Source organism: Grammomys surdaster, unplaced genomic scaffold (genome assembly GCF_004785775.1).
Source record: "Grammomys surdaster isolate TR1022 unplaced genomic scaffold, NIH_TR_1.0 100, whole genome shotgun sequence".
Taxonomy (NCBI): domain Eukaryota; kingdom Metazoa; phylum Chordata; class Mammalia; order Rodentia; family Muridae; genus Grammomys; species Grammomys surdaster.
In genome coordinates, this window is record NW_021604579.1 from 10731099 (window position 1) to 10757467 (window position 26369).

Below are 26369 nucleotides of genomic sequence, written 5' to 3' on the forward strand. Positions count from 1 at the left end.
GAGGCAGGAGGATCAGAAGTTTAAAGGAATCCAGAGTGCTAGAGAGTTGGCTCAGTAGTTTAGAGAACTGGATAATCTTCCAGAGGACCTAGGTTTGATTCCCAGCATCCACAAGGAAGCTCACAACCATCTGTAACTACAATGCCAGGGATCCAATGTCCTCTTCTGGCCTTTGTGGGCACTTCATGCATGTGGTGCACAGGCATACATGCATGTCAATCAGCCACACACATAAACTAGTACATAAGAATAAAATTTAAAAGTTAAATGCCATCTTAGGCTAAATGTTGAGTTGGAGACCATTCTAGACCACTTAAGATCCCATCTCAAAAAATAAAAGAAAACCAAAGGGATAATCAAACCTATAATCCCAGCACCCAGGGGGCTAAGGCAAGGAGGGTTGCTATGAGCTCCAGGCCAGCCTGGGCTATAGACAGAGACCCTGACACCCCTCCCTCCAGCCCCCTACCCCTGCCAAACACCACCAACAATAAGAAACTAATGCAGTCTATAGATGACTGCCGCATATGCAGTAAATATTGTTCCCATTAATCTGTTTATTTTCAATTACTCTCCAGGCTCACGACAGACCTCTTCAGCTGGAATAGACATCCCCCTCCACCCCAGCAGGGCTCTAACTATTTTTTTTTTTTTTTAATGAACAACAATAAATGAAAAACAATGTCAGAATGAAGTTCTGGGGTCTCAGTGGGTAAAACACGGGCTGCACTTACCCGATAACCTGAATTTGATCCCCAGATCCCATTGTGTATGCAGGACACACAGACACACAGACACACACACCAGCAACAACAAAACCACACCACAAACAAAAGACACAACATATACATACATAATAGTAAAATAAAATTTAAAAACAGAAATACAGGACAGTCTTTCAAATGCAATATATTTAGGGTTTTTTTTGTTTGCATTTTGCTGTATCAGAGCTTTGAATATGCTAGGCCAGCATTCCTGATTCTGTATCTCCCAAATTCTGAGATTACAGATGTTCACCACCACCATACCAACTTAAGTCACAAATTTTAATGATTTTTTTTCCCCACCTAGCCCAGAACTTACAGAGATCAATCTGCCTCTGCCTCACTCTCAGAGTGCTGGGATAAAAGGCCTGTGCTAAAACTTCCAGGTAAAATCCCTTCATCTTGGCTCTTACTTCTGACCTTTAGTTTCTGTAATGGCTTGTTCTCATCCCTAAAATTCTGTTCTTGCAATGTACTGAGTGAAGTCTAACAGCCACGCCCCCACATGGCTAACAGCCTGGGCTCCGCAAGTCTAACAGCCACGCCCCCGCATCGCTGCTGGAAATGAAGGTAAATTCAGGGACGGCGGTGTTGAGCTCACCTTGCACCTTGGGAGGTGGAAGTAGAAGAATCCGTTCAGGGTCATCTTCAGCTATAATGCAAATTCCAGGCTGGGGAAAAAGAAAACAGACCTGGAGGGAAAGCGTTTCCTGGTCATTTGTTCTGGAAAACTAATTTTAACATTTCAATTCCTTCATCTGGCCAGAGTCTGGGAAGTGCCCGACCTTGTACATACCTTATCTTAAGCAATCGTGATTTCTGCCTGTGTGCTTTCACCTGATTTTACTGTTGAGAAAATTAGGCTTCAGATACCCCTAGCAATTCAAGGGATCTAAACTCGCTCACTGTCTCTGCCTCTCACCTGTCTGTCTCTGCCTCTCACCCGCCTTGGCCTGGATCTCAGCAATAGCTGTATATTAAATTAAATAAGATGGCCTTAAAGTAGTGGAGGCTGAGGTTAGCTTTAAACTAGTTTTCAGAGGAAAAACTTCAACCTTTGATCCTCCTGTTTTCCACTTCTCTGTGCTCGTATAAAAACAGGTGCTGTGTTTTGCTTTTGAAATTTTATTGTGTGTGCGTGTCGTTTGTGTAAGTAGATGTAACACTGCACACTGTAGGCTGTCCCCTTCCACCCAGATCAGCAGTCCCTAGAAATGTTTTGTATGGTTAGTTCCCATGGAGGAGTTAAAAGGTGACTGGTATCATTTATGGGGCAAAGTCTTTGAAAATGTATTTTACTTTGTTTAAAGGACTTCAAAATCTGGGATGTGGTAGAGCTCTTGCCTACAATGCGCGCTAGATCCCTACTCTACCCATTCAAAAAAAAAATCAAGCCTTGCGGTGGTGGCATTACTCCTTTAATACCAGCACTTGAGAGGCAGAGGCGGGCGGATCTCTGAGTTTTGAGTTCGAGGCTAGCCTGATCTGCACTACAAGTTCCAGGACAGCCAGGGCTACACAGAGAAACTTTGTCTCAAAACAAAACAGAATAACCATTCCCCCCCCCCATAAAAAAGAAATAAAAAGAAAAAATAAAAATTTACAATAAAATATACTGAGCGCACTGTATCACTGCCCTCACCAGCGTGGGCCTGAGGGCGGTCGGCCCCCGAGGGGTGAACAGGAGTTGGGTAGCCGAGCCTGGAGAGCGAGGACCATTGGACCTGCGCCCGGGGGCGGGGTCGCGGCGGACCTGCGCGCGGCGTGGGGCGGCGATTCAAACGCCGGGCGACCTTCCTGCGCTCTGGTCTGGTGCGCCGCGGCGCGGCGTCGGCGGCTGGGCTCGCACGAGCAGGGGCGTCATGGTCCACTTCTTGCACCCGTTGCCGTGGCCGCGGGTCCTCGTCCTGCCCGACGCTCAGCAGGACGCGCAGGGCCACTGCTTGGTGCAGGTGAGTGCGTCCGCCGTCCGAGCCCCCGGGCGTCCGCCCGTCGTGCCGCGCGGCCCGCGGGCTGGTGCGGGGCGGCCTCCTCCGGGCGGGCGGCGAGTTGGGCGTGACGGTTCGCTGGAGTTCGCGGGCAGGCCGGCCCGGGCTCCGTGGACGCCGCGGCCCGCCCTCGCGTGGTTCCTGTTCACTGCGCTGTTGAGGAAGGCGCCCGGGTTCAAGTCCAGCCATGCTGAGCCCCCGCTGCGCGCAGGCGCCATCCCGGACCAGCTCCTCTCGGACCGCCTGCCAGCCGGGTCTCCTCAGCCGGCTCCTTCAGACGCCCTGACCTCTGCACGCACACCCGCCGCCCGTCTCAGCCCCATCCCAGCCCCTCTCCTCAGACCCTTCAGCCCTTCCCCGCCGTGCCCCCAGCTGTCTCCTCTTAGCTCCCCTCGCAGCGGCTCTCCCCAGCCGCCCTCCCACCTGCCTTCCTTTCGAGGAAGGCGAAAACCTTGAGGTTGATTGGGTCTACACTGGAACTTAGGGTCAAGTTGACTCTGGATGCTCTGTTCTACCAGGGAGAACGAAAAGTACAGTGGTGACGCCTCTTTAGTGTATTTTATTGCGATCCCACGACCCCCACCCCTGCCCCGAGACAGGGTTTCTAAGTATAACAGCTTTGGCTGTCCTAGAACTCACGTTGGATTCCATGCTGTCCTTGAACTCGCAGAGATCAGACTGCCTCTGCCCAAGTGCCCACTCTTAAGGAGTTCTGGCCAGCCTGTGCTGTGTACACAGGAGACTACCTCCCATCCAAACCAACAAAAATATAGTGATGAGGGGCTAAGCGGAAATAAGTTCAGAGAGAAGTTAGCAGTCTGGCTGAGATGGTATTTTTGGTTGTGTTTTTGGATTTGGGGGTGAACATCCCTTGGTAGGCTGCTTTTCCACTGAAGTACACTCAGCTAGAAAGTGTGTGTGTGTGAGATAGGGTTTCTCTGTCTAACCCAGACTGGCTTCAAAATCAGTTCTGCCTCTTGTCTCCTGGCGTTACTGGGATTACAAACGCCTGCCAATACGGTCACCCTCTTTTTTCCTCGAACTCACTGAGGTCTCCTGCCTCTGCCTCCTGAGTGCTGATTTAAAAACATGCACCTCAGCCCTGTATTTTGAAAAGGTTCATGTAAAATAGAGTTACATTAAGAAATACATTAAATTGATTTTTATATATCAGTTTTGTATTCTCTTGACCTTCAGAAGTTACTTATTTTCTCCAACTTAAAACGAATCACTAGATCAGAAGACAGCTTGTTGGTAATATGTTCTCTTTCCACTATATTGGTTTTGGAGGTCAAGCTCAGGTGGCCAGGCACCTTTACTATCCTATCTTTCTGGACCCCTACTTATTTTTTGAATTATGGGTATGAGACTGGCGAGATGGCTCAGCAATTAAGAGAAGACCTGGGTTGAGGTCCCAGCACCCATATGTGTACATGAGTGCAGGTTTCCTCAGAGCCCAGAAGAGTATGGTCATGGTCAGTTCTCGAAGTCTGCAGGCAGATGTGAGTGCTGGGAACACAACTTCTGTCAAGAAGAACAGTGTGCCCTTTTAAACTCTGAGCTATCTCCTTAGCCCCTGTTTTAATCTTTTCTCTTTTTTTTTGGAAATAAAATTCCACCCAAGATCAAGCTGATCTGGAACTCACCAAGTAACTCAGGCTGGCCTTGCATTCTCAACAATCTTAACAAACCTGATCTTAACAATCGTAAGAATCGACACAGGACCCAGCCTCTTTTTTGCTTGTCTCTGCTTACAAGGCAAGCATTTTAACAAGTGAGCTATCTCTTCAGCCCTTGAAGGTTTAACTCATGTGCCTATCTATTTCCTTGGAGTTAATAGAGTTAGTTCTTTGTATATCTCCATATATATAAAAGACATTTCCTGAGCAGTGGTGGTACATGTTTTTAATCCCAGCACTCAGGAGGCAGGTGGATCTGTGTTAGTTTGAGGCCAACCTAGTACAGAGTGAGTTCTAGGAAGCCAAGGCTACACAGATAAACTGTCTCAAAAAGAAAAGGACGGGGGGGGGGGAAAAGGACAGCATTCCCAGAACTTAAACAGTAAACAGATTGCTTGCTTTGCTAACATCAAGAAATTTATTCTCTACTTTATTTAGTTTATCAAATTTATTGGAATGAAACCTTCATGGAAACCCTAAAATTATTTTTTGTTACTGGTTTTTTTTTTTGTTTTGTTTTTGTTTTTTTTTAAAGACAGGGTTTCTTTGTAGCTCCTGGCTATCCTGGAACTCAATCTGTAAACCTAGCTGGTGTTGAACTCAGAGATCCAACTGCCTCTGACTCCTGAGTACTGGGATTAAAAGTGTGTGCCACCACCACCCAGCCTTAAATTATCTTTTTAGTATATATGATACTGTAATTTTTTTTCTGGTTATTATCTTTTTAACATACACACCTTTTAGGTGGATTTCTGAGTTTGAGGCCAGCCTGGTCTACAGAGTGAGTTCCAGGACAGCCAGGGCTACACAGAGAAACCCTGTCTCGAAAAAACAAAACAAACAAACAAAAAAAAAACATACACACCTTTTTATTTTATTAGTTGTGGGTCATATCTTTATAATTTTCCTTATTTTGCTTACATGATGTATAATTTGATTTTTGTTGTTGTTGTTTTTGTTTGTCCTTGTCTTATAGCTCCCTATGTAGCCAAAGGTGACCTTGACCTCCAGAGCATCCTGCCTCTATATCACAAGTGGTGGGATTATAGGTTTGGGCCTGTAAATTTTTTGTGGATTATTTGTAATGTGGGTACCTCGGGCACATTTATGGCAGTCAGATGACAGTTTGAAGCCTGTTCTGTTCTTCTGCCGTATGTATTGAACTCAGTGTTTCAGCTTGGAAGTGAGGACCTTTACCAGTTGATCATCTCTCCAGCCCAAGAAATCAAATTCTATTGTTATGATTTATATATATTTACTGAGATTTTAAGATTTGTGACAAGGCTCAAATATGATCTCTCTTGGTTCACTCAAAATTTTTAAAGATTTTACTTATTTTTATTTTACATGCATTGATGTTTTGCCTGCATGTATGTCTCTATGGGGATGTCAGATTGCCTAGAACTAGAGTTGCAGACAGGTGTGAGTTGCCTTATGGGTGCTGGGAATTGAACCTGGGTCCTCTGGAAGAGAAGCCAAGTGTTCTTAACTGATAAGCTATCACTCCAGTGCTATGGTTTGCTCAGATTTAAAAAGCATATTGTAGAGGCTGGAGAGATGGGTTAGTGGTTAAGAGCAGTTTTTGTTTTTGAAGACAATACTACATGTGTCAGTATTGACTGTAAGGGATCCAGTTCTAAGGGATGCAGTGCTTTCTTTCTGGCCCCATCACACACTGCATATACATGCAGCACATACATACATGCAGGCAAAACACTCATACACATAACAGTACTTTAAAAGAGGCATATATATTCTGTTATTGGTTACAGAAGTTTATAGATGTTAAAATGGTATTAGTCTTGGGCTTGGGAAATGGCTCAGAGGTTGAGTGTGCATGCTGTTCTTGCACATGTCTTGAGTTTGGTTCTTAGCCATCTATGTTGAGTGACTCACAACTGCCGGTAACTTCAGCTCCAGGAGTTCTGACTCTTCTGATCTCTGAATTCCTGCATTTGTGTACAGGCACATGCTTGTATACAAATCTTTTTTTAAGTTAGTATTTATTAGGTGTGGTTCTGCACATGTATAATTCCAGCAGAAGCAGAATTATTGCAGATTCAAACAAATTTAGTCTACACAGCAAGTTGCAAGGTAGCTTGTCTTCTGTCACAGTTCTCAGGTCTAATTATAATTATAGACTTATACCACTAGCCATGGCTTTATCCTCTTGCCATGCCCACCACTTCTTTATCTTTCTTTCTTTCTTTTTTTTTTAATTTTCTTTTTAAGACAGGGTCTCATTGTGTAGCCCTGGCTGTCCTAGAACTCACTATGTAGATGGCTGAATTCTGCACTCCAAGTGATGAGATTTAAGGCAATTGCTACCATGTCCAGCCTTTCTTTTATTCTTTGCCCACTGACCCATCTTGCTGGCCCTTCCACCTTATTTGTTGAAACAGAGTCCACATTGGAGCCAATTAAAGAGACAAATTACTTGTGAAAAGTAAAAAAAAAAAAAAAATTTATTCAATATGACTATATTGGGAAGAATGGCAAAAAGATCCAGTGATACCCCTGAATACATATCCCAAGTTTATCTTCAGAGTCTCAAATGTGAATTTTAGGTGTAGGTAGAGGGACAGAGTTACACATCACAGGCAGAGGCGAGATGTTCTGCCTGTCGCTGGCCTGTCATTGTCTCCCTTCCTTCCAGGTTGTCCAGCAAGAAAGTGTAGTGAATTGCAGTGGTCATCCCCTCCCCCACCCCACCCCACCCTCCATGGCCCCAGGCTTCAGCCTTTTTCTTCCCTGAGCGTGATGCTGGAGGAAACTGCAATTTCTTGCCATATACCCTTTTGATAGTCCACTGGCCAAAGCAAGGGACAGAGAGTCCTCTTTAGAATATACCCATTCCTGCTCTGCAGCTTGCTTATGTCTCTCAGTCCACATCTTGTTTCTGGTAGACTAGGCGCTCCCAGGACCTGCTTGTCCTTGTCCTCTAGCACTGGGGTTATAAAAGCTTTATTCCTTGATCTGGGTGCTTGGGATCTGCTCTGGCCTTTCTGTGTGGCTCTCTGACTCTCTCTCCAGCTCTGGCAGGGACCTTGTAAATTCCAAAGACTTGTCAGTTGTATATTGCAGAGCCTTGTTAAGAAACCTCCTCCAGGGTGGACTGTTGTAATTCAGAGGGAATTTCAGCACACCAGTAATGGAAGCTGGGATTGGATTCCTGGTCTCCCTACCCCTGGGGTGCTGGGATTAAAGGTGTATACCTGTTTTGTTTTTGTTTTTGTTTTTGTTTTTGTTTTTTTGGTTTTTTGAGACAGGGTTTCTCTGTATAGCCCGGGCTGTCCTGGAACTCACTCTGTAGACCAGGCTAGGTATACCTGGCTAAGAAAAGTGTTTTTGGCCAGGCGGTGGTGGTTCACACCTTTAATCCCAGCACTTGGGAGGCAGAGGCAGGTGGATTTCTGAGTGTAAGGCCAGCCTGCTCTACAGAGTGAGTTCCAGGACAGCCAGGGCTACACAGAGAAACCCTGTCTCGAAAAACCAAAAAGAAAAAAGAAAAAAAAAAGAAAAGTGTTTTTGTTATTATTTTTTTTAGGAGGCAAAGATAGGATTGCCACAAGTAAGGTTTTTTGTTTGTTTGTTTGTTTGTTTTGTTTTGTGTTTTTGAGACAGGGTTTCTCTTTGTAGTTCTGGCTGTCCTGGAACTCACTCTGTTAGACCAGGTTGGCCTTGAACTCACAGAGATCTGCCTGCTTCTGCTTCTGAGTGCTGAGATTCCACTGTCCAGCGAGTAAGTTTTATATGAACAGGTTAGTGGGGTTTGGAGGTATGTGTAGTGTGTATTTTTGTTTTGTTATACAGGCCAACCTTGACCTGCTGGAGGGGAGCAGTTCTACCTCAGCTTCTCAGGCATCTTAGACTGTGAGATGGGTGCCTAGGGGGGCTTTGTGTGTGTGTTTTATTATTTCTTTCTTTTAACTTAATTTAATTCATGTATATGTTTTACATGTGTGTATTTTAAGTGAACTGTGTCTGTGCCTGGTGTCAAAGGAGGCCAGAAGAGGGTGCAGAATGCTCTGGAACTGGAATTAACAGATAGTTGTAAGCTGCTACGTGGATGCTGGGAATCTGAACTTGCATCCTCTGAAAGAGCAGCCAGCACTCCTAACAGTCAAGCACCTGCCTCGTGAACATTGAAATTACAGTCAGTTTTTACTTCTAATGTACAACAAACATGAAAGAGAGACGTGCTGAGTATTGAACCTAGAAAAAGTCCATTTTAAAAGATTGCTTTTATTTCTTTGAGTGTTTTTCCTGCATGAATGTATGTGCACCATGCCTGCAGGGCCTGCAAATGTCAGAAGAAGGTGTTGCTGTTATAAACCTCTGGGAGCTGCTATGTTGGTACTGGGATCCACACCCTGGTCCTATGCGAGAGCTGCAAGCTTTCTCAACTGTCAGTCCCATTCCAGCCTCGGTAGTCTGGATTTCATAAATAAAAGGGTTACCTAAGGTTGAAAGTTGGAGAGCTGAAGCTGTAAGGCTTGAAATCAATGCATTGTGGGTGGGGATTTATGAAGTGAGCTTGTGGCTCTGGCTTGTCATACCAGCTTTGGGACGTGGATGTAGAAGAATTACAAGTTCAAGGTCATCTTTGGTTACATAGTGACCCTGAGGCCAATCTGTAGTGCAGGAGACATTGCCTAAAACGACAAAACCCCAGAAAATGTGTAGAAGTGGATCATTTCTAACATTTGGGGTGCTGAGGTAGTACGACTTCAAGTTGGAGGTCAGACTGGGCTACCAGTCAGTAAATAAATAAAATTATCTGGCTTTGAACTTATCCTCTGCTTCTGCCTGCTGCTGCCCCTTTCCTCCTAAATACTGGGTTCTCAGGTATGTGCTACTGTGCCAACCAATGAAAGAATCATCTTGTTAGAAGAAATTATTTGTTTCAGTTATTTTGTAGGTGCAGGTATGCTGGTAAGAGGCTAACTCCTAAGGGGTGGTCAGTTCTTTCCTGCTGCCTTGTTCATCCAGGGAGTTGCACACAGGTTCTGAGGACTGTGAAAAGTAACTGAGCCACAGTGCTAGCCCCAAAAGTGTGTCTGTAGCCAAGATACTCAGGAGGCTGAGGTAGGCTGAGGTAGGCGGAATGCCCGAGCTCAGGTTTTCAGGTCATCTCTTTTTTTTTTTTTTTTAAAGATTTTTTTATTTATTTTATGTATATGAGTACACCGTAGCTGTCAGGGCATCAGATCCCATTACAGATGGTTGTGAGCCACCATGTGGTTGCTGGGAATTGAACTCAGGACCTCTGGAAGAGCAGTCCATGCTCTTAACCACTGAGCCATCTCTCCAGCCCTCAGGTCATCTCTTAACTTAGACCTCATTTCAAAACTCTAAATAATATATAAATAAATGAGTATGCCAGGCCTAGTGGTTGAAGTTAGTAATCCCAGTACTTGGACAGATGAGGCAAGAGATTTACTGAGAGTCTGAGGCCAGCCTGAGCTACAGAGCTCTTTCCTATGCTACACTGGGGTAGGGTTGTTTTTCTAGGAACTTGTGGTATATGAAGGCACTTATCTTCCTGAGTTTTAAAATTATTTTATTTGGGAGAATTACATGCAAAGGTGGGAGTGCAGAGGTGAGAGGATATAGTCGCTATATAGATCCTAGTCAAACTCAGGTTGTCAGGTGTGGCTGGAAGAATAAGCACTGAGAATTTTAAAACTATGAATTTGAAAAACTGCCTTAGCACTATCTTTTTGTTGTTGTTGTTGTTGTTGTTTTGTTTGTTTGTTTGTTTTGGTTTTTCGAGACAGGGTTTCTCTGTGTAGCCCTGGTTGTCCTGGAACTCACTCTGTAGACCAGGCTGGCCTCAAACTCAGAAATTCTCCTGCCTCTGCCTCCCAAGTGCTGGGATTAAAGGCGTGCGCCACCACTGCCCAGCGCCTTAGCACTATCTTGTAGGTTCTGATAAGCTGTACATTTGATTTCAGAAGTCATAGTATTAAAATATTATTTTTTTTTATTACTATTGAGGCAGGCTCTTGCTATGTTTACCTGGTTGGCCTGGAACTCACTGTGAAGACCAGGTTGGTCTTAAACTCAGAGATCTGCCTGCTCTGCCTTCCAAGGCTAGCTAGGATTAAAGCTGTGTGCTGTCATGTCTTGCTGGTTGTTTTGCTGTTCTTTAATTTAGTATGTGCTATATGGAGTGTATGGAGGGCAAAGGACACTTATGGACACTGGTTCATCTCAAGGATGAACTCAGACCATCAGGCTTGGCAGTAGAGCAAGCACCTTTACCTGCTGAGTCATCTTGTTGACAGTGGTCACTTTTATGTTGAATGTTTGCAGGTGAATTTTAACAGTTTTCCCTTTTCCTCTTTTGATGATTTAGGAGGAGGCATCACCCTACTCTTTGGTCAACATCTGTCTGGATGTCTTAATCGCTGAACTGGACAAATGGTGTTCTAAAAGACCTGATGGAACATTGTGTTTTCCAGAGCACTGGTATTTCCCTCATGAAATAGCTGATAAATTCCTTGAGAGGATGGCTTGGCAAGGTACTAAATATTCTCTAAAGTGTAGTCTTAAAGTGTTTTACTTTGTGTGTGTGTGTGTGTGACCCGCTGAGGCCTCAGTGAGGGGTACTTTACAGGAGCACAGGTACACCTTACCAGTGGCTGTACTATTTAAGACAATGCCCCAGTACCTGCCGCTCTTCCTCCCATGCACATCAGCTGTTGATTACATATGTGTCCTCGTGGAGGATGGGCCCTTGTGATTCCCTTTCTCCTCTGACAGAATGTTGACATGCTCAGTCTTGGTAGCTCTTGTGCTGCATTGGCCACTGAGTGCAGTAGCTGTGTTGTAGAGGAAGAAAGAGTTCCTCTACATGCCACTCCCTCCTCTGGCTTCTGATGTTCTTTCCCTCCCTCTCTTCTGCTTTGTTCTGTGAGCTATGGAATGAGCCATGGAGAATACCCATTTAGGGCTGAGCGTGCAGAGAACATCAGATGATCTGTTCTATTGGTTTTTCCTTAGCTCCTTAAGACGTTGTCTCTTGCTAAGCGTGGAGCTATGCCGACAGCCAGCCAGGTCGTCCGACTCTCCACAGTCACACAGCACTGGGGCGATAGGCATGTTTGGTCATGCTGGGCTTTTTACTTGAGTTCTGGAGATTTGAACTCAGGTTTCCATGTTTGCATTGCAGGTGCTCATACATACTAAGCCATTTCCCCAACTCCAACAGTCAGCTATTCTTAGCACTTGACCATATCTGCAGCTAAGCAGTAATAAGCCTCTTCAAAGCTGATAACAGCACTGATCTATGGACATAAACATATTTACAAAATAGTTTCACAGGCATTTCATGTCCAGTTACCAGAACAACAGCTGTACCTTCCCTACTGTGCATAGACTTTACTTCCCCAGCTTTTGACCAAACTTGCAGTACCAGAGATGAATTCCCTCTTGTGGCATGGACTTCCTATCCAACTGGAGAGCTGTTGCTTACTCCACTGTTGTACCAATGGCCAAGTCTCACCTGGCACCTCAGTAGTGTAGTATGTGTATTCCACAACTGAGTAAGACTGATGACAGTTCTCCTCCAGTACCCTTCTTAGCATCTTCCAGCACTATACAAGGGGGGACAATTTCCACTCAGTTCCAGCTTGATTACTGTGTCCTCCAATCAGAGTGTATGGTGTCTTCAGCAGTAGAGGGCCCCAACAACAATGACAATAGCCAATGACCCTCGGTGCTTTATTATTTGAAAAATACCTTTATTTATAGTTCTTGCTTTGATATTCTCGGTTTTTGCAGGGTAATCTAAGCTTTCGAAGCTCTTCCTGCTGCCAGGCTAATAGGCAAAGGAAATAAAGCCATTGTCATTCTGTTGTCTGAATCAGAATAACAGTTATCCTCAGCTCCAAATGAGTCTGAGGCCACTCTGGGTTCTAAGATATTCTGTTTGGGGGAAAACAACATTAAACAGAGAAGAGAGCAATAAGAAACCATCCCCACCTGTTCTCTGGCTTCCATCATTTTGTTGTATTCTCATTCTTTATTATCTACATTATGGATATGAACCTTTAAAGTCTCTTTAGGGCTAAAGCTTTAGCTCAGTAGTGAGACATGTCTAGTCAGCTGCAGGACACAAAAAAGGAGCCCAGACTTGATGGCATATGCCTGTAAATCCAGCACATAAGAACTGGAGGCAGTTAATCTCAGCACTTGGGAGGCAGAGGCAGGCGGATCTCTGAGTTTGAGGCCAGCCTGGTCTACAGAGTGAGTTCCAGGACAGCCAGGGCTACACAGAGAAAAACCAAAAAAAAAAAAAAAAAAAAAAAAGAAGAACTGGAGGCAGGGGAATGAGAATATTGGTCATCTTCAGCTTCATAAGGAGTCTGAGGCCAGTCTGGGTTCTAGGATATTATGTCTGGGGGAAAACAACAAAGAAGAGACCAGCAAGAAGGCTCAGTGGGTCAGAGCACTGACCATTAGACATAATGGCCCAGCTTCTCTCCCTGGGACCTACATGGTAGAAGAAGAGAACTGAATTCTGAGTTGTCTTCTGACTCCACACGTGCACCGTAACATCTGTATGCCACCTCTCCCAGTCAAATACATAAATATTTAAAAATTTAAACAGCAGCAAGAAACTAACAGTGAGGGGGAATTAGAGGTTCTGTTTTATTTGCTTTCTTAGAGTAAAGATTTTGGTTTTTACATTAGTACGAGTGTGCATGCATGCGTGCGTACAACAGGAATGGAAGCCAGAGGGCAGTGTGCAAGGGTTCATTTTCTCCATCATGTGGGTTCTAGTGACCAAATGAAGGTTCTCAAACTCTGCAGCAAGCTCTTTTATCTATTGAGCCATTTCACTGGCCCTTTAAAATTTTTATTTTATTTGAGATAGGGTCTCACCATGTAAACTTGCTGGCCTGGAACTTGCTGTGTAGTTCAGACTAGCCTAAAAAATTATAGAAATCTCTGTGTCTCAAGGCAAGTACTGTCACATAAACCTATTTTCTTTAAAAAGATTTCCTTTTTTATGTGTATGCATGTTTTCCCTACATGTACATATATACATTACATATATGCTTTGTGCTCAAGAAGGTCAGATAAAAGCATTGGATTCCTGGAATTGGAGTAATTTCAGTTCCAGGTGACTAGTGTCCTCTCCTGCCCGCCATGGGCACCAGTCACAAACATGAGGGCAAAAACATGCATACAAATAAAATAAGTCAATCTTAAAAAAGTATTTTTTTTTTTTTTCGAGACAGGTTTTCTTTGTGTAGCCCTGGCTGTCCTAGAACTCACTCTGTAGACCAGGCTGGCCTCGAACTCAGAAATCTGCCTGCCTCTGCCTCCAAAGTGCTGGGATTAAAGGCGTGCACCACCACCACCCGTCTTAAAAAAAAATTAATATTTTGATTTTTTTTAGGTTTATTTATTTAGTTTGTGTATATGAATGCTCTATCTGCATGTACACCTGTGTGCCAGAAGAGGACATCAGATCCCATTATAGATGGTTGTGAGCCATCATGTGGTTGCTGGGAATTGAACTCAGGACCTCTGAAAGAACACCCAGTGCTCTAAACCACTGAGCCATTTCTCCAGCCCTAATCTTTTTTTTTTTTTTTTTTTTTTTTTTTTAAAGAAAATGAAGGCTCACCAGGCAGTGGTGGTGCACAAGTAGTCTGTGGGCAAGATAGACTCTTGAAGCCTCCGTTTCCTCATCTAACAGTACTGAATAGTTCCCCTGTTGAGTTAGTGCCGAAAATAAATGAGATAAGCTGGTGAGCTGGTGGAGGGCTTAGGACAGCATTTGCACAGTCAGCAGTAACCGCGGTCAGAATATTCTAGGAGCATCTGTCCTCATTCACTGCTGTGTCACATTCAGGAAAGGCATGAGATCTGGTTGTCATTGAAAGTGGTTCTGCTTTTCTTACAGGCAAGCTGACTGACAGAACAGCAAGCATTTTCCAAGGCAAGCAGATGAACCTGAAGCTGATAAACATTCAGAGAGTTAAGCTCTCTGCAACAGCCTTCACAAAAGCCTTCTGCCATCACAGGCTCATTGAAGTGGATGCCACCTCGGTGGACTCCGAGCTTCTAGCCCCAGACATCATCCACGCTCTCCAGAGCAGTGCCTGGATCCAGAAAAACCTTAAGTCTCTTACATTAGACTCAGTTAGCGTCCCTCAGAACTCAGGACTATTGGCCTTGAGTCAGTTCACTGGCCTTCACACTTTAAGTGTTGCCAACGTGTCCTTTTGCAATGAAGACCTAGTTAGCGTTTCTCAGTTACCAAACCTGGAAAGCTTGGATATCTCCAATACTGTGATCACCGACATCTCTGCGCTCCTCTCCTGTAAGAACCGGCTCAGATCTCTCACGATGCACTATCTGAAGTACCTGGCCATGAACAAACCACAAATTCTTGCAGTTATCAGACAACTGAAATGCCTGCTTCACCTTGATATTTCTGATCACAGGCAGCTCAGATCAGATCTGGCTTTTTATCTGTTACAGCAGAAGGACATTCTGCCCAACCTCATATCCCTGGATATTTCAGGGGGCACCGACATCACTGATCAAGCTGTGGAATCCTTTCTGCAGCATCGGCCTGCAATGCAATTTGTGGGACTCTTGTATACCGATGCTGGTTACTCTGATTTCTTTATGGCAAAGCAAGGCTTGAAGGTTTGTCCTAACATGTATTTTGCTTTATTTTTTCAGAGTATTATAGGTTCTTGTACATTAGACTCTATATGGTGGGGGAGGGAGGGTACTTGTCTAAAATTCTCCACAGGGATGGCAGAGATGAGGATGGCAGAGATGAGGGGTAGCCCTTTGTGGGGGATCCCCAAACCTGCATGGTTTTATTAATTGCACTTAAATCTTGTAGCAGTCTCCATCCCTCTGAGCTCCTTTATAGTGAACGCTGTGGTGTTCCATGTAGGATGGGCAGATATGGTGAGGTTGGAGTTGTTCTTTTACTAACTGTGAGTGCTTCTAGTTTCTCCCTTGATAGAGGCCACTATTCAATCCAGATGGGCTCCTTGGACAGCCAGTCGAGGCAGGGAGTGTGATATTTAACAGCAGACGTTAGAAATGAAGTAACCCAGGGGAAGGTTTTAAAAGTTTTTATGAGTATAATTATCACTACAGGTATAATTATTTACCCTACTACAATTTTCTTTTGGCTGACTAGTGAGAGTAACTTCCAGGGCCTCCAGGATATCTTTTCCTAGAAGATTGGTGGCAATGTAGAAAAGGAATTATAAATTCGAGGTAGCCCATATAAAATCAAGGTATTTTCTTTACAAGCTGTAAGCCTAGGTTGAGCAGGTTTGAGCTATTCTAAGTTGCATCCCAGTCATGTGTCCCTTGTTACTTGCTGTTTCTCCTCCTAGTCACGTGCCCATGGTCTATCTCTCATATTAGCTTCCTCTTTTCTTCCTGTGCTTTTTTCTTTCTCCTCTCTTCACTACCTTCTACCCCCAGCCAGGTAACTGAAAACCCGCCTACCTCTATCTGTTGCCCAATCACTGGCTTTAGCCTTTTATTGACCAGTTAATGAGGGGAGCAAAGTTCATACAACAAAAGCTGGTGTCCTCACTGGGGGCAACCAGATCTTGGGGACCATTATTTAGCATTTGAATACATAGCACAAACCAACCCCCTGTAGTGCTGTTGGCCCATCAGGCCTGTAGACCAGTCATGGTCTCCCTGTGGTGTGTTTGTTTGGTGGTGAAGGCATGGGAGCAGCTTGAATACCTGTAATCAGGCCTGGGGATTCCTGGAAGCAAACTCAGGTCGCCCAGGCCTTCATTTCTTTTTTTAGCAATTGACAGAGTTCCCTTTTCAAAAGCACTTCCTTAGCTGAACACAGACTAGAGTGTGTGAGGGTAAGGCAGGTGGATTGTAACTTTCAAATCAGTTTGAGGTATGTGTTAAAACTGTTTCAACAAAAGCATTTTCTTTTTTGGTTTTTCGAGACAGGGTTTCTCTGTGTAGCCTTGACTGTCCTGGAACTCACTCTGTAGACCAGGCTGGTCTCAAACTCTGCCTGTCTCTGCCTCCCAAGTGCTGGGATTAAAGGCATGCGCCACCACCACCCAGCAAATAACTTCACAGATTATGAATGCTTTTTTTTTTTTTTCCCCAAGACGGTTTCTTTTATAGCCCGGGCTGTCCTGGAACTCACTCTGTAGACCAGGCTGGCCTCGAACTCAGAAATCCACCTGCCTTTTCTTGTCAGTTTAGTAGAGTCCTGAAAAAATGATGTTAGTGGTTGAGGCAGGAGAGATGTTTCATAAAATCCTTATTCTGTCTCCTGGATTTTTGTTCTTTACCATCCAGGAATGTTGAAAACTTGGTCATGTTTTTGTTTTTGTTTTTTAAATCCTGGGTTGCAGAGATGGCTTGGTGCTTAAAGAGCACTGACTGCTCTTCCAGAGGTCCTGAGTTCAATCCCCAGCAACCACATGGTGGCTCACAACCATCTCCTACAGCCTCTTTCCAAACATAAGATCAACAAGGAATTTTCATTTTGTCTTGTTTTTTGAGACAGTTTTTCTCTGTACAATCCTGGCACCCCAGAACTCATTCTATAGACCAAGCTGGCCTCAAACTCAGAGATCCACCTGCCTCTGCCTCCCAAGTGCTGGGATTAAAGATGTGCACCACCACCACCTAGCTAATGAAAAATTTTTTTTCAAGATTTTATTTATTTATTTAATGTCTATGAGTATACTGTAGCTGTCTTCAGACACACCAGAAGAGGGCATCAGATTCCATTACAGATAGTTGTGAGCTACTGTGTGGTTGCTGGGAATTGAACTCAGGACCCAGAAGAGCAGTCAGTACTCTTAACCACTGAGCCACTACTCCAGCCCGTGCCTTCTAGTCTTGCCGGGTTTTTTTTCCTGTGTGATTACTTAGCCTCCTGATAGGCCTCCATCGTGACTGATGACTGTTGAAACTTTGCACATTATTTGTTATTTGCATTAGGCTCTTTACCCTGCGCTTCTCACACTTGGTAAGCCAGTGGTTTACCACTAATGCAAATCTCCAAACCACAGCCAGTTGAGGTTTTGTGGGGTTAGATTTCTTTTCTTGATTCAGTCAGGGTTGCTTATATAGAACCTGGTTGTCCTCAAGCTTGAGACAGTTCTCTTACCTCTGCCTCCCAGGTGCTGGGATTGCAGGCATGCACTACCCAGTTGCAGTCTTAACTAGACTAGAGTTGCAGGGAGCTGTGTGTGGGTCTGACATGAGCACCTCTTTGTTACTGTCCTGAGCTACACATTTCCCTCATTGGATAAATCTGTGAGATGGGGGTTGAAGAACACAGGATTTGTCTTGAATGTTGACAGGACCCAGATGCTGTGTCAGGAGGTAAAACGTACTGTAACTTGTGTTTTGTAGGTTGCTGGAGGAGCCAACATGAGTCAGATTTCTGAAGCACTGAGTCGGTACAGGAACAGGTCGTGTTTTGTGAAGGAAGCTCTCTACAGGCTCTTCACAGAAACACTTTCCCTGCGTGTCATCCTCCCTGTCATGCTAAAGGTACCTTAGATTTTATGTCTTACTTGGGCAATTGAAAGTTGTTTACCAGCAGTCATGGTGGTCCACAGCTTTCATTCTAGAGGCAGCTGAAAAACAGGTCGGTCTGAGTTCCAGGCCAGCCTAGTCTACATACTGAGTTCCAGGCTAGCCTAGTCTATACACTGAGTTCCAGAGCAGCTAATGCTACACAGTGAGACTTTGTCTCAAAAGACAAAAAAATTGTTTATTGAGCACAAGAGTAGTTCAGTAGTTCATTTTACTTTGTTTTTGTTTTTGAGAGAGTTTCTCTGTGTGGTCCCCACTGGTCTCACTCCTTATTAATAGTGGGCTAAGTGTACTCATCAAGATAGAGTAGTGAGCCAGAAATATTTGGGAAATAGGAGAAAAAGAAAGAATAATAGTAGATAATACTAGATTTAATTGTTCTATCCTGGTTTGAGCATCTGAATCTGTACGAGATCAATTTCCTTCTTTCTTTAAGTTGGACCTCAGTATGTAGCCCCAGCTGTCTTGGAACACACTATGTAGACCAGGCTAACTTCCAACTCACAGAGATCCACCTGTTGCTGACTCTTGAGTGCTGGCATTAAAGGTGTGTGTGTGTTATCTCATCCAATTTTTAAATCAACTTTGAGTCCAAATGTTTATAATTTGGTCTAAGGTAGGCAGGAAGGTAATAGGAGCATTGTTACCTTTCCAGTGTAATGTTTTCTACTTTTAAATTCTTCTCTTGGTAACTCATTCCATTCTTTTCTCCATCTTGTGATTTGTTTTTATTTTATTTTCTTATTTTTTGCTTTCCTTTCTTGCCTCCATCTCTTGTCTAATGTGCTTTGTCAGTGAAATCTTCCAGTGTTGTCCTCCCCCTCCCCCTCCCACAGCCCCCTTCATTTGTGCCTCTCCTCTGCTGCTTTTCAGTTTCATGTCTGCCATCTCTCAGTGTTAACTTAGGATTTATTCTAAGGGATTAAGCATAATCTGATTCACTGTACAACATGTCTGAGTCCTAGCTCTTAGAAGGCTGAGGCAGGAGGATTGCTGAGTTTAAGGTCAGCCTACATCCACAATGAGACCCCCATCTTGAAATATCCCCCAAATGACATAATCTGACTGTTTGTGTCGGTCAGTGCTTGTCACAGTAGCTTGGGTGATGCTCAGGAAATGATCATATAATTCATGTTACAGATGAGAGATAAAGGTCCAGAGTCATCCAGCTAGTTTAATGGCTACATTTGGACTTGAAGCAATTGCTGCAACTCCTCATTGTCCTACAGAATAAATGCTAGGAATAGGAAAAATCTGATATTAGTCCAATGAAGCAAATAACTTGTAAATGGTGTCTCATGTAACCACAAACTTTTCCATCTGCGCCCCAGTACCCAAATAATCACTCGGAGGCTTTTTTATTATATAAATGCCTAGGCCTTAAGCTAGGCTTGTTCATAACTCAATTAATTATACCTTAAGAGTTGAAACAAATATGCAGTATATTATAGCAAATATATAACCTTAAATTTGTATGCATATACAAAATTTCATGCCAGTATAAAATTATTTGACTTGCTAGTTTAAAAAGTAGGTTCAGTAACATACCCTTTTATCCTATCATTCCTATAGCCCCCTTTTTCCATCTCTTCTCCCCCCTTTTCCATAACATTAGATAGAAGAGTAAGAAAGAGGGGAAAAAGGCAAAAAAGAGATCCCTGAATCTAACCTCCTATACTTTCTTTCCTCCTTGACCAATGTCATCAACAACTTATATAACAACTCCCCTTAAACGATGACAGACCTCCATCACCCACCAAATGACCAAAACCTACCCACCCTAATTTTTTGTGAATGAAGTGTCATTCTCTTAAAACTGTTTCCTGTTGTCTGTGGGTGATGTTCTCTTTTGGGGACCCTAAGAAAATTGGGATATTGGCCAAATCCTAGGAAGGCTGGCTGTATCCTGGACGACCTAGTTAGCCATAGAGAGGTTTTTCTGGATTCAGATTTTTGTGGGAATTGCATTTGAGGCAGTCTATGAGGTAGGATCACCTGGGCTACTTGGTGTCTGGTCCTTTTGCTCCGTTTTGTTGTTCTTGGTTTCTTCCTTCATGTCTGCTGCCAAGATGTTTTAATCCATAGCTTTTCTTCTCCTGTTGAAACAAAGACAAAACGTCTTCCCCACCTCAACACATTTCCTGCCTTCCATTCTGAAGTTTTCACATATAAAAGCTGATCTAATTCATCAGTCCTTTCTCACTGACAGGTTGAAAATTTAAAGTCAGTAAAGCATCAGTCTGTTTCTGGGAGATTCCTTATCCCCTTCTGTTCTGTGAGCATTTCCTTCATGGTCGAGTTAGATCTCACTCTAAAACTGCTTGTCTTGTAGCATTGTGAGATATGCCAATAATGTATCTATGCCACAATGTTTAAAATATTCTCATATTCCAGTAGATACATATGTTGATGCATCATCTGCTTCAGTCTCTAAAGGCATCTCCAGGAGAGCCACCATCTCTGATAAGTGTGTGATCTCAGAATCATTCCTTTCAGAATTCAAGGCAGAAGCCCTCTGGGATTCTGCATCACCTGTATGGTGTATTAACACATGTACATATTTTAGATTTTCCAGATTCTATAAAATGAAACACATTCTGTGACATTGTTCTAAGGTGACTTCATTAAACATAATCTGTATTCTTAACTCAGGGTAAGTCTTTTTTACCTAGGAATTTAATAGGCTGCCATTTGTAATTTCATCTTAAAGTGGCCCTGTAGGCTATAGATCAGATTCCTCTGAAATTTCTTCATGGATCATAGGGTTGTCTAAATTTTGTTCTATTGTTTGTAATTTAGCTAGGATTTTTTTCAGTCATTTCCTTATCTAAGTCTTCTTTCTTTTGATCTCTCTTAAAAGGGACATATAAAGTTGTAATTGTTACTGAAAACAAAAATTATTTGTATGTTGATAAGTGAAACAAAACATATAGGATCCAGATGCATTGTGTCATTGCATTTGTTATTTTTTAACATAGAAAATATTTTTTGACGGGCGGTGGTGGCGCACGCCTTTAATCCCAGCACTTGAGAGGCAGAGGCAGGCGGATTTCTGAGTTCGAGGCCAGCCTGGTCTACAGAGTGAGTTCCAGGACAGCCAGGGCTACACAGAGAAACCCTGTCTCAAAAAACAAAAACAGAAAATATTTTTCTTTTTAATCTCCCTCTCCTTAAGCACTTCCGAAGTCAGTTGACCTTTCACCCCTCCTCCCATCCTCACTGTGGAGCTCCACAGTGTCTATGGATGGAGTCTGCCAAGTCTCTCTGCTGCTCAGCTAGCAAGTTGTGCAGGCTGCTGGCTCCTGACTCAGTTCCTCACTCCACTGGACTCCTGGCTGTTGCAGGCTTTCACCTACAAGCACCAATGTAGATGCAGGCCCTCATGCCCTGCCATGCTGGGCTGGGTCTATTCTCTGACCTTAGCCCACTCTGGGAAGGTGGCTCCTGGATGCAATAAGCTGCCACCTGTTCTAGCTCTGAGCCAGCTTTTCCCATGAGCACAGGCTGCTCAGTCCTTCTGCTGCGCCTGTGAAGTAGTACACTAAGGCCCTAGAGTTGAATCCCACTAAAAACAAATTTTTCTTCAGCTTGTGGCTATAGGAATGAGGAATCATCCATTGGATCTGCCAGTGCAATTCACAGCCAGTGCTTGCGCCCTCAATCTAACACACCAGGGTCTGGCCAGGGGAATGCCTGTTCGTCTGTTGTCAGAGATCACCTATCTACTTTTCAAAGCAACGAAAAATTTCCCCTACTACCAACAGGTAATTTGAATTAAATATTTGATTTTTAAGCTTAGAACACATTTATGAAAATATGTATTATTGAATTGTAAAATATGTATTATTGAATTGCAGTTTTTAGCTGGGCAGTGGTGGCGCACGCCTTTAATCTCAGCACTTGGGAGGTAAAGGCAGGCGGATTTCTGAGTTTGAGGCCAGCTTGGTCTATAGAGTGAGTTTCAGGACAGCCTGGGCTACACAGAGAAACTCTGTCTCAAAGAACCCAAAATATAAACATTTGCTAAGAAACATCTATTCACACATCAGGCGAGGTGTGATGGAGCTCACCTATACCCAGCACGTGGGAGGTGGAAGCTGTAGGATCAGGTGTTCAGGTCAAGGTTAGCCAAGGCTACATGAGATCCTCTCTCTAACAAACAAAAACCCCAGGGGGAAAAAAGTTGAGTTGGGGTCAAGAAGATAGTTTAGGAGGTAAAAGTGCTGAACCTTAAGACCTGAATTTGACTTTTAAGACTCACATGATGGAAGGAGAAATTACCTTCCATAAATTGCTTCCTGATCCCTATACATGTGCATGTCCATATGTGCAAGCTCACACACTTCCTATATATACTTTTTTCCTTAGTAATCAAAGATTTTTTCTTTTTCGGGGGTGGGGACATATAGCTCAGTGAAAGAGGACTTGCCTAGCATATGTAAGGCTGAGGTCCTGGTTTCCAGATCCAGCACTAAAAAATAGACCCATCAGCATTAAAAGTTCTTGTGCTGGGAATGTAGCTCAGTGAAATGAGCTTGCTAGCATACCTAGCATGCATGAAGTTTGTCTTAGGGTTTCTTTCTCTCTTCTTGTGTAACCCTGGCTTTCCTAGAACTCTCTCTATAGACTCGGCTGGTTTTCAACTCAGAGAGATCCACTTGCTTCTGCTTTCTGAGTGCTGGGATTAAAGTTGTATACCGTCACTGCCCACCAATGTCATGTATTTTCTTTAAAAGGAATCCTGTCTGACAAGAAAGAAGTGAACTACTGCTAAATGAAACATAGGGTGAATCTGAAAACCATGTTAAGCAAAACATGCTAAAAAAGTGGGTGACAAGATTCCATTTAAATCCTGTTTGTGGCAGTGGCTATGTAGTAGGTTTCAAGGTAAAGGTACCTCCAACCATCCTGATAACCTAAGGTTAATCTCCAGGTTTAAAAATAGGAGTTGGTCTTTTAAGAGTCTTTATTCCTACATGACAACAATCAATTGTAAGAGAAAATTAAAATCTTGTAGAAGACTACATAAATAATGAGCTCTCAGGCTCATTGGTCATCTCAGCCGTGTGTGTGTGTGTGTGTGTGTGTGTGTATGTGCGTGTGCACGGCTTTTGTATTTTGCTTGCATGTATGCCTATGTTAGGATGTCAGATCTTGGAATTATAGACAGTTGTGAGCTGGTATCTGGGTGCTGAGAATTGGTCCCTGGTTCTCTGAAAGAACACTGGGTACTCTCTTAACCACTGAGACTCCTGCCCTAGCCACATGTCTTAACCTGCTTTCCGAATGGAGTATCACATTTGCTTATGAATGTTTGTCCTTTGTTCCCTAAAAGTTACAGAAGAATTGCCTTCTCTCCTTAACCAGTTCCAGGATTCTTATGGATGTTCCGTTTGACAGGCAAGTAAAGATCGAACCTCATCTGACTATAGGGGCTTGCCTGGTTAAGGCTGAGGTAAGGTGTTAGGGAGGTTTCCTTGAGCCTCTTTCCCAGAGAGATTGGTGGCGTCCTAGTTACACAAATACAAAGGATTCCAGTGGGAATAGGAAACACCAAGATCCTTCTAGCCCTCCCCTCTTTGCACAGAACTTCCTCTTTTGTAAAATAATGAATGACTCTTTAAGCAGATTAGATAGGAATATAGCAGTGCTTTAAAGTATTGTAAAAAACTTATTTCTGTTCTTATTTTTTAAGTTATTCACATTTTTTGAGATAGTTCTTCTAGATGTTACATAGCTGGTTCTATTGAGGCTTTTGGAATCCTCCAAATACATGAGCTTAAGTGTTTGAGGGCTGTTGCCGAAGGGCAGAGCAGTGAAGCCGAAACTGTGCAGATGGATGAGTGAGCCGCTAAGATGTGTCATTTGCAGCGTTTTGGTGCTATTTACAATTCAGCTTACAAATTACAAATTGCTTTGTTTTTCTTCAGTCTTTTCAAAGTATAGAATCCCCCCAAAATTGGAACTTTTTCTGGACTGCCCATCCCATATTTTATTCACATTCTCATTGGAATCCACTTCTCTTGGGCTTTCTCTGAAATGTTCTTATTTTCTTTCTTTTTTTTTTCTTCAAAATTTTATTTATTTAATGTATATGAATACACTGAAACTGTCTTCAGATACACCAGAATCTGTTACAGATGGTTGTGAAGTACCATGTGGTTGCTGGGAATTAAACTCAGGACCTCTGAAAGAGCAGCCTGTGCTTTTAACTACTGAGCCATCTCACCAGCCCCTGAAACATTCTTATTTTCATTGCTAAGGCTTTAGATATCTTCTTTTATTTTTTATCTTTTTTTCTCAGCATATGTTGTACACAGTACTGGATTTCATGATGGAATTTTCATACCTGTATAATATATTTCAGTCATACTTATTTCCATTGTTCTCTTGTTCCCTTTCCAGCCTGAGCCTCTTCCTCTTCACAACTAGTCACCCTTCTGCCTTTCATGTCTGTGTATGAACCAGTTAGTTTGATTTGATTAGGAATACTTACAGGTGAGGGGTTTATTTATAAGGAGGGACAACTTAGCAGAGACCACACCACTGAAGAAAGTATCCTTCCCTCTGCTATAAGCCATTCACTGGATAGGTTCTAAGGGATGGGGCCCTCTGAGGCCCTCTTCTGTAAACATTTAACAGTGGGTAGATTCTCAGGGAGGAGTTGGACTTCAGGAGCCCCTCTGCTGTTAGTCTTTAACTGTGTGCAGAATCTTCGAAAAGAGAATACAGGATTTATTTTCACTTGTTACTTATAATTTTGTAAACTTTACCTGATTGTGAGAAAAACATGTTCTGCCTTTCAGGTTTGATGCTGCCAAGCTTATTCTGAGGTGGGTGTGCAGGCGTGAGAACCCCAAGATGCAAACAATGGCAGTGAGCATCACCTCCATCCTCGCCCTGAAGGTAGTCGTGTGCCTGCGGCACCATTTCACTCCTTCCTCGGCTTGGGAGAGCTTTGGCATTCACTTGGGCCTTCTGTTTGCTTTCAGCTCTCACCTGAGGAGATTGAAGAGCTTCAGGAAGAGCTCCTTATGGCAGTTAAGGTGAGCTGCTAAGCTGAGGTGATCGCCACTCCTGCCCTTCCCTGCTTGCTGGGCATTGATCCATGGCTGTGTACTGCTGAGCTGTATCCTTGACCTTTAATAACTTTAAGAAAATAGAAGAAATTTATGAATGCAGTTTTTGTTTTTTTGTTTTGTTTTTAGAGACAGGGTTTCTCTGTATAGCCCTGGCTGTCCTGGAACTCACTCTGTAGACCAGGCTGGCCTCTAACTCAGAAATCCGCCTGCCTCTGCCTCCCAAGTGCTGGGATTAAAGGTGTGCGCCACCACTGCCCGGCTATGAATGCAGTTTTTAAATCATTTTGTTCTGTACTAAGTAGAGATGAGTGCATTATGTGAAATGCAACAGAATGTTTGAGTGAGAAAGACAAAATTTGCAATCAGATTCAGCTGGACATGAACCAGATGAAGCACTTTTTCAGGGGAGTTGGGAGTTTGAGACAAGGTTTTTCTGGCTGGCCTAGAACTCACTTTGTAGACCAGGCTGGCCTTGAACTCACAGAAGTCTGCCTACCTCTGCATCCAGAGTGCTAGGTTTAAAGGTGTATGCCACCACTGCCTGACAAATGTCACTTTCTTGAATAATAATAAAATCATAATCTAGGAGAATGAAAATATGGCACCTTAATGTTGAGGAGAATAGGAAGTAGCATTCTGTGTAGCATATTCACTGGAGAAAACAGGGTTATTGCTAGATAGAGCAATTACCTCCTGACACTTTAGCAAGCTGGTGAAATGACAAAGTGGGTAAAGACCCCTTACGACATGCATTTGATCTCTGGTCCCATGTGGTAGGAGAGAACCAATTTCTGTAAGTTGTCCTCTGACCTCCATACATACACAGTACCATATGCATTCTCATACACACGTATTCACGCACATGTACTCATACAATAAATAAAACTGTAATTAAGCCGGGCAGTGGTGGCGCACAACTTTAATCCCAGCACTTGGGAGGCAGAGGCAGGCGGATTTCGGAGTTCCAGGACAGCCTGGTCTACAGAGTGAGTTCCAGGACAGCCAGGGCTACACAGAGAAACCCTGTCTCGAGGAAAATAAAAATAAATAAATAAATAAATAAATGTTAGCATTCCTTTTATGCTCTGCCCCACAGTTACCTGGCAATAGCCAGGTATGCCTAACTCAGTATAAAAGGGGCTGCTTGCCCCCTCCTTCCCCTCTTGCTCTTTTGCCCTCTTCCCTCTCCTTTCTCTCTCTCTCTCTTTCTCTCTCGGGGTCTCTCCCTCCCTCTCTCTCTCTCTCTTTCTCACTTTCTTCCTCTCC

At 43.5% G+C, this 26369-nt stretch overlaps 1 protein-coding gene across 1 annotated transcript in view; it reads left to right on the top strand.

Annotated features, from left to right (window-relative positions):
* Positions 1-2626: 2626 nt before the first annotated feature.
* The window catches only part of Zyg11a (zyg-11 family member A, cell cycle regulator), a 32513-nt gene continuing 8770 nt past the window's right edge, over positions 2627-26369 (top strand). The window contains exons 1-8 of the mRNA XM_028785759.1: positions 2627-2716; positions 10793-10958; positions 14354-15105; positions 17836-17976; positions 21609-21785; positions 23357-23421; positions 24828-24927; positions 25014-25067. Of these exons, the coding sequence (XP_028641592.1) occupies positions 2627-2716; positions 10793-10958; positions 14354-15105; positions 17836-17976; positions 21609-21785; positions 23357-23421; positions 24828-24927; positions 25014-25067 (1545 nt within the window). The remainder of the gene's footprint in view (positions 2717-10792; positions 10959-14353; positions 15106-17835; positions 17977-21608; positions 21786-23356; positions 23422-24827; positions 24928-25013; positions 25068-26369) is intronic.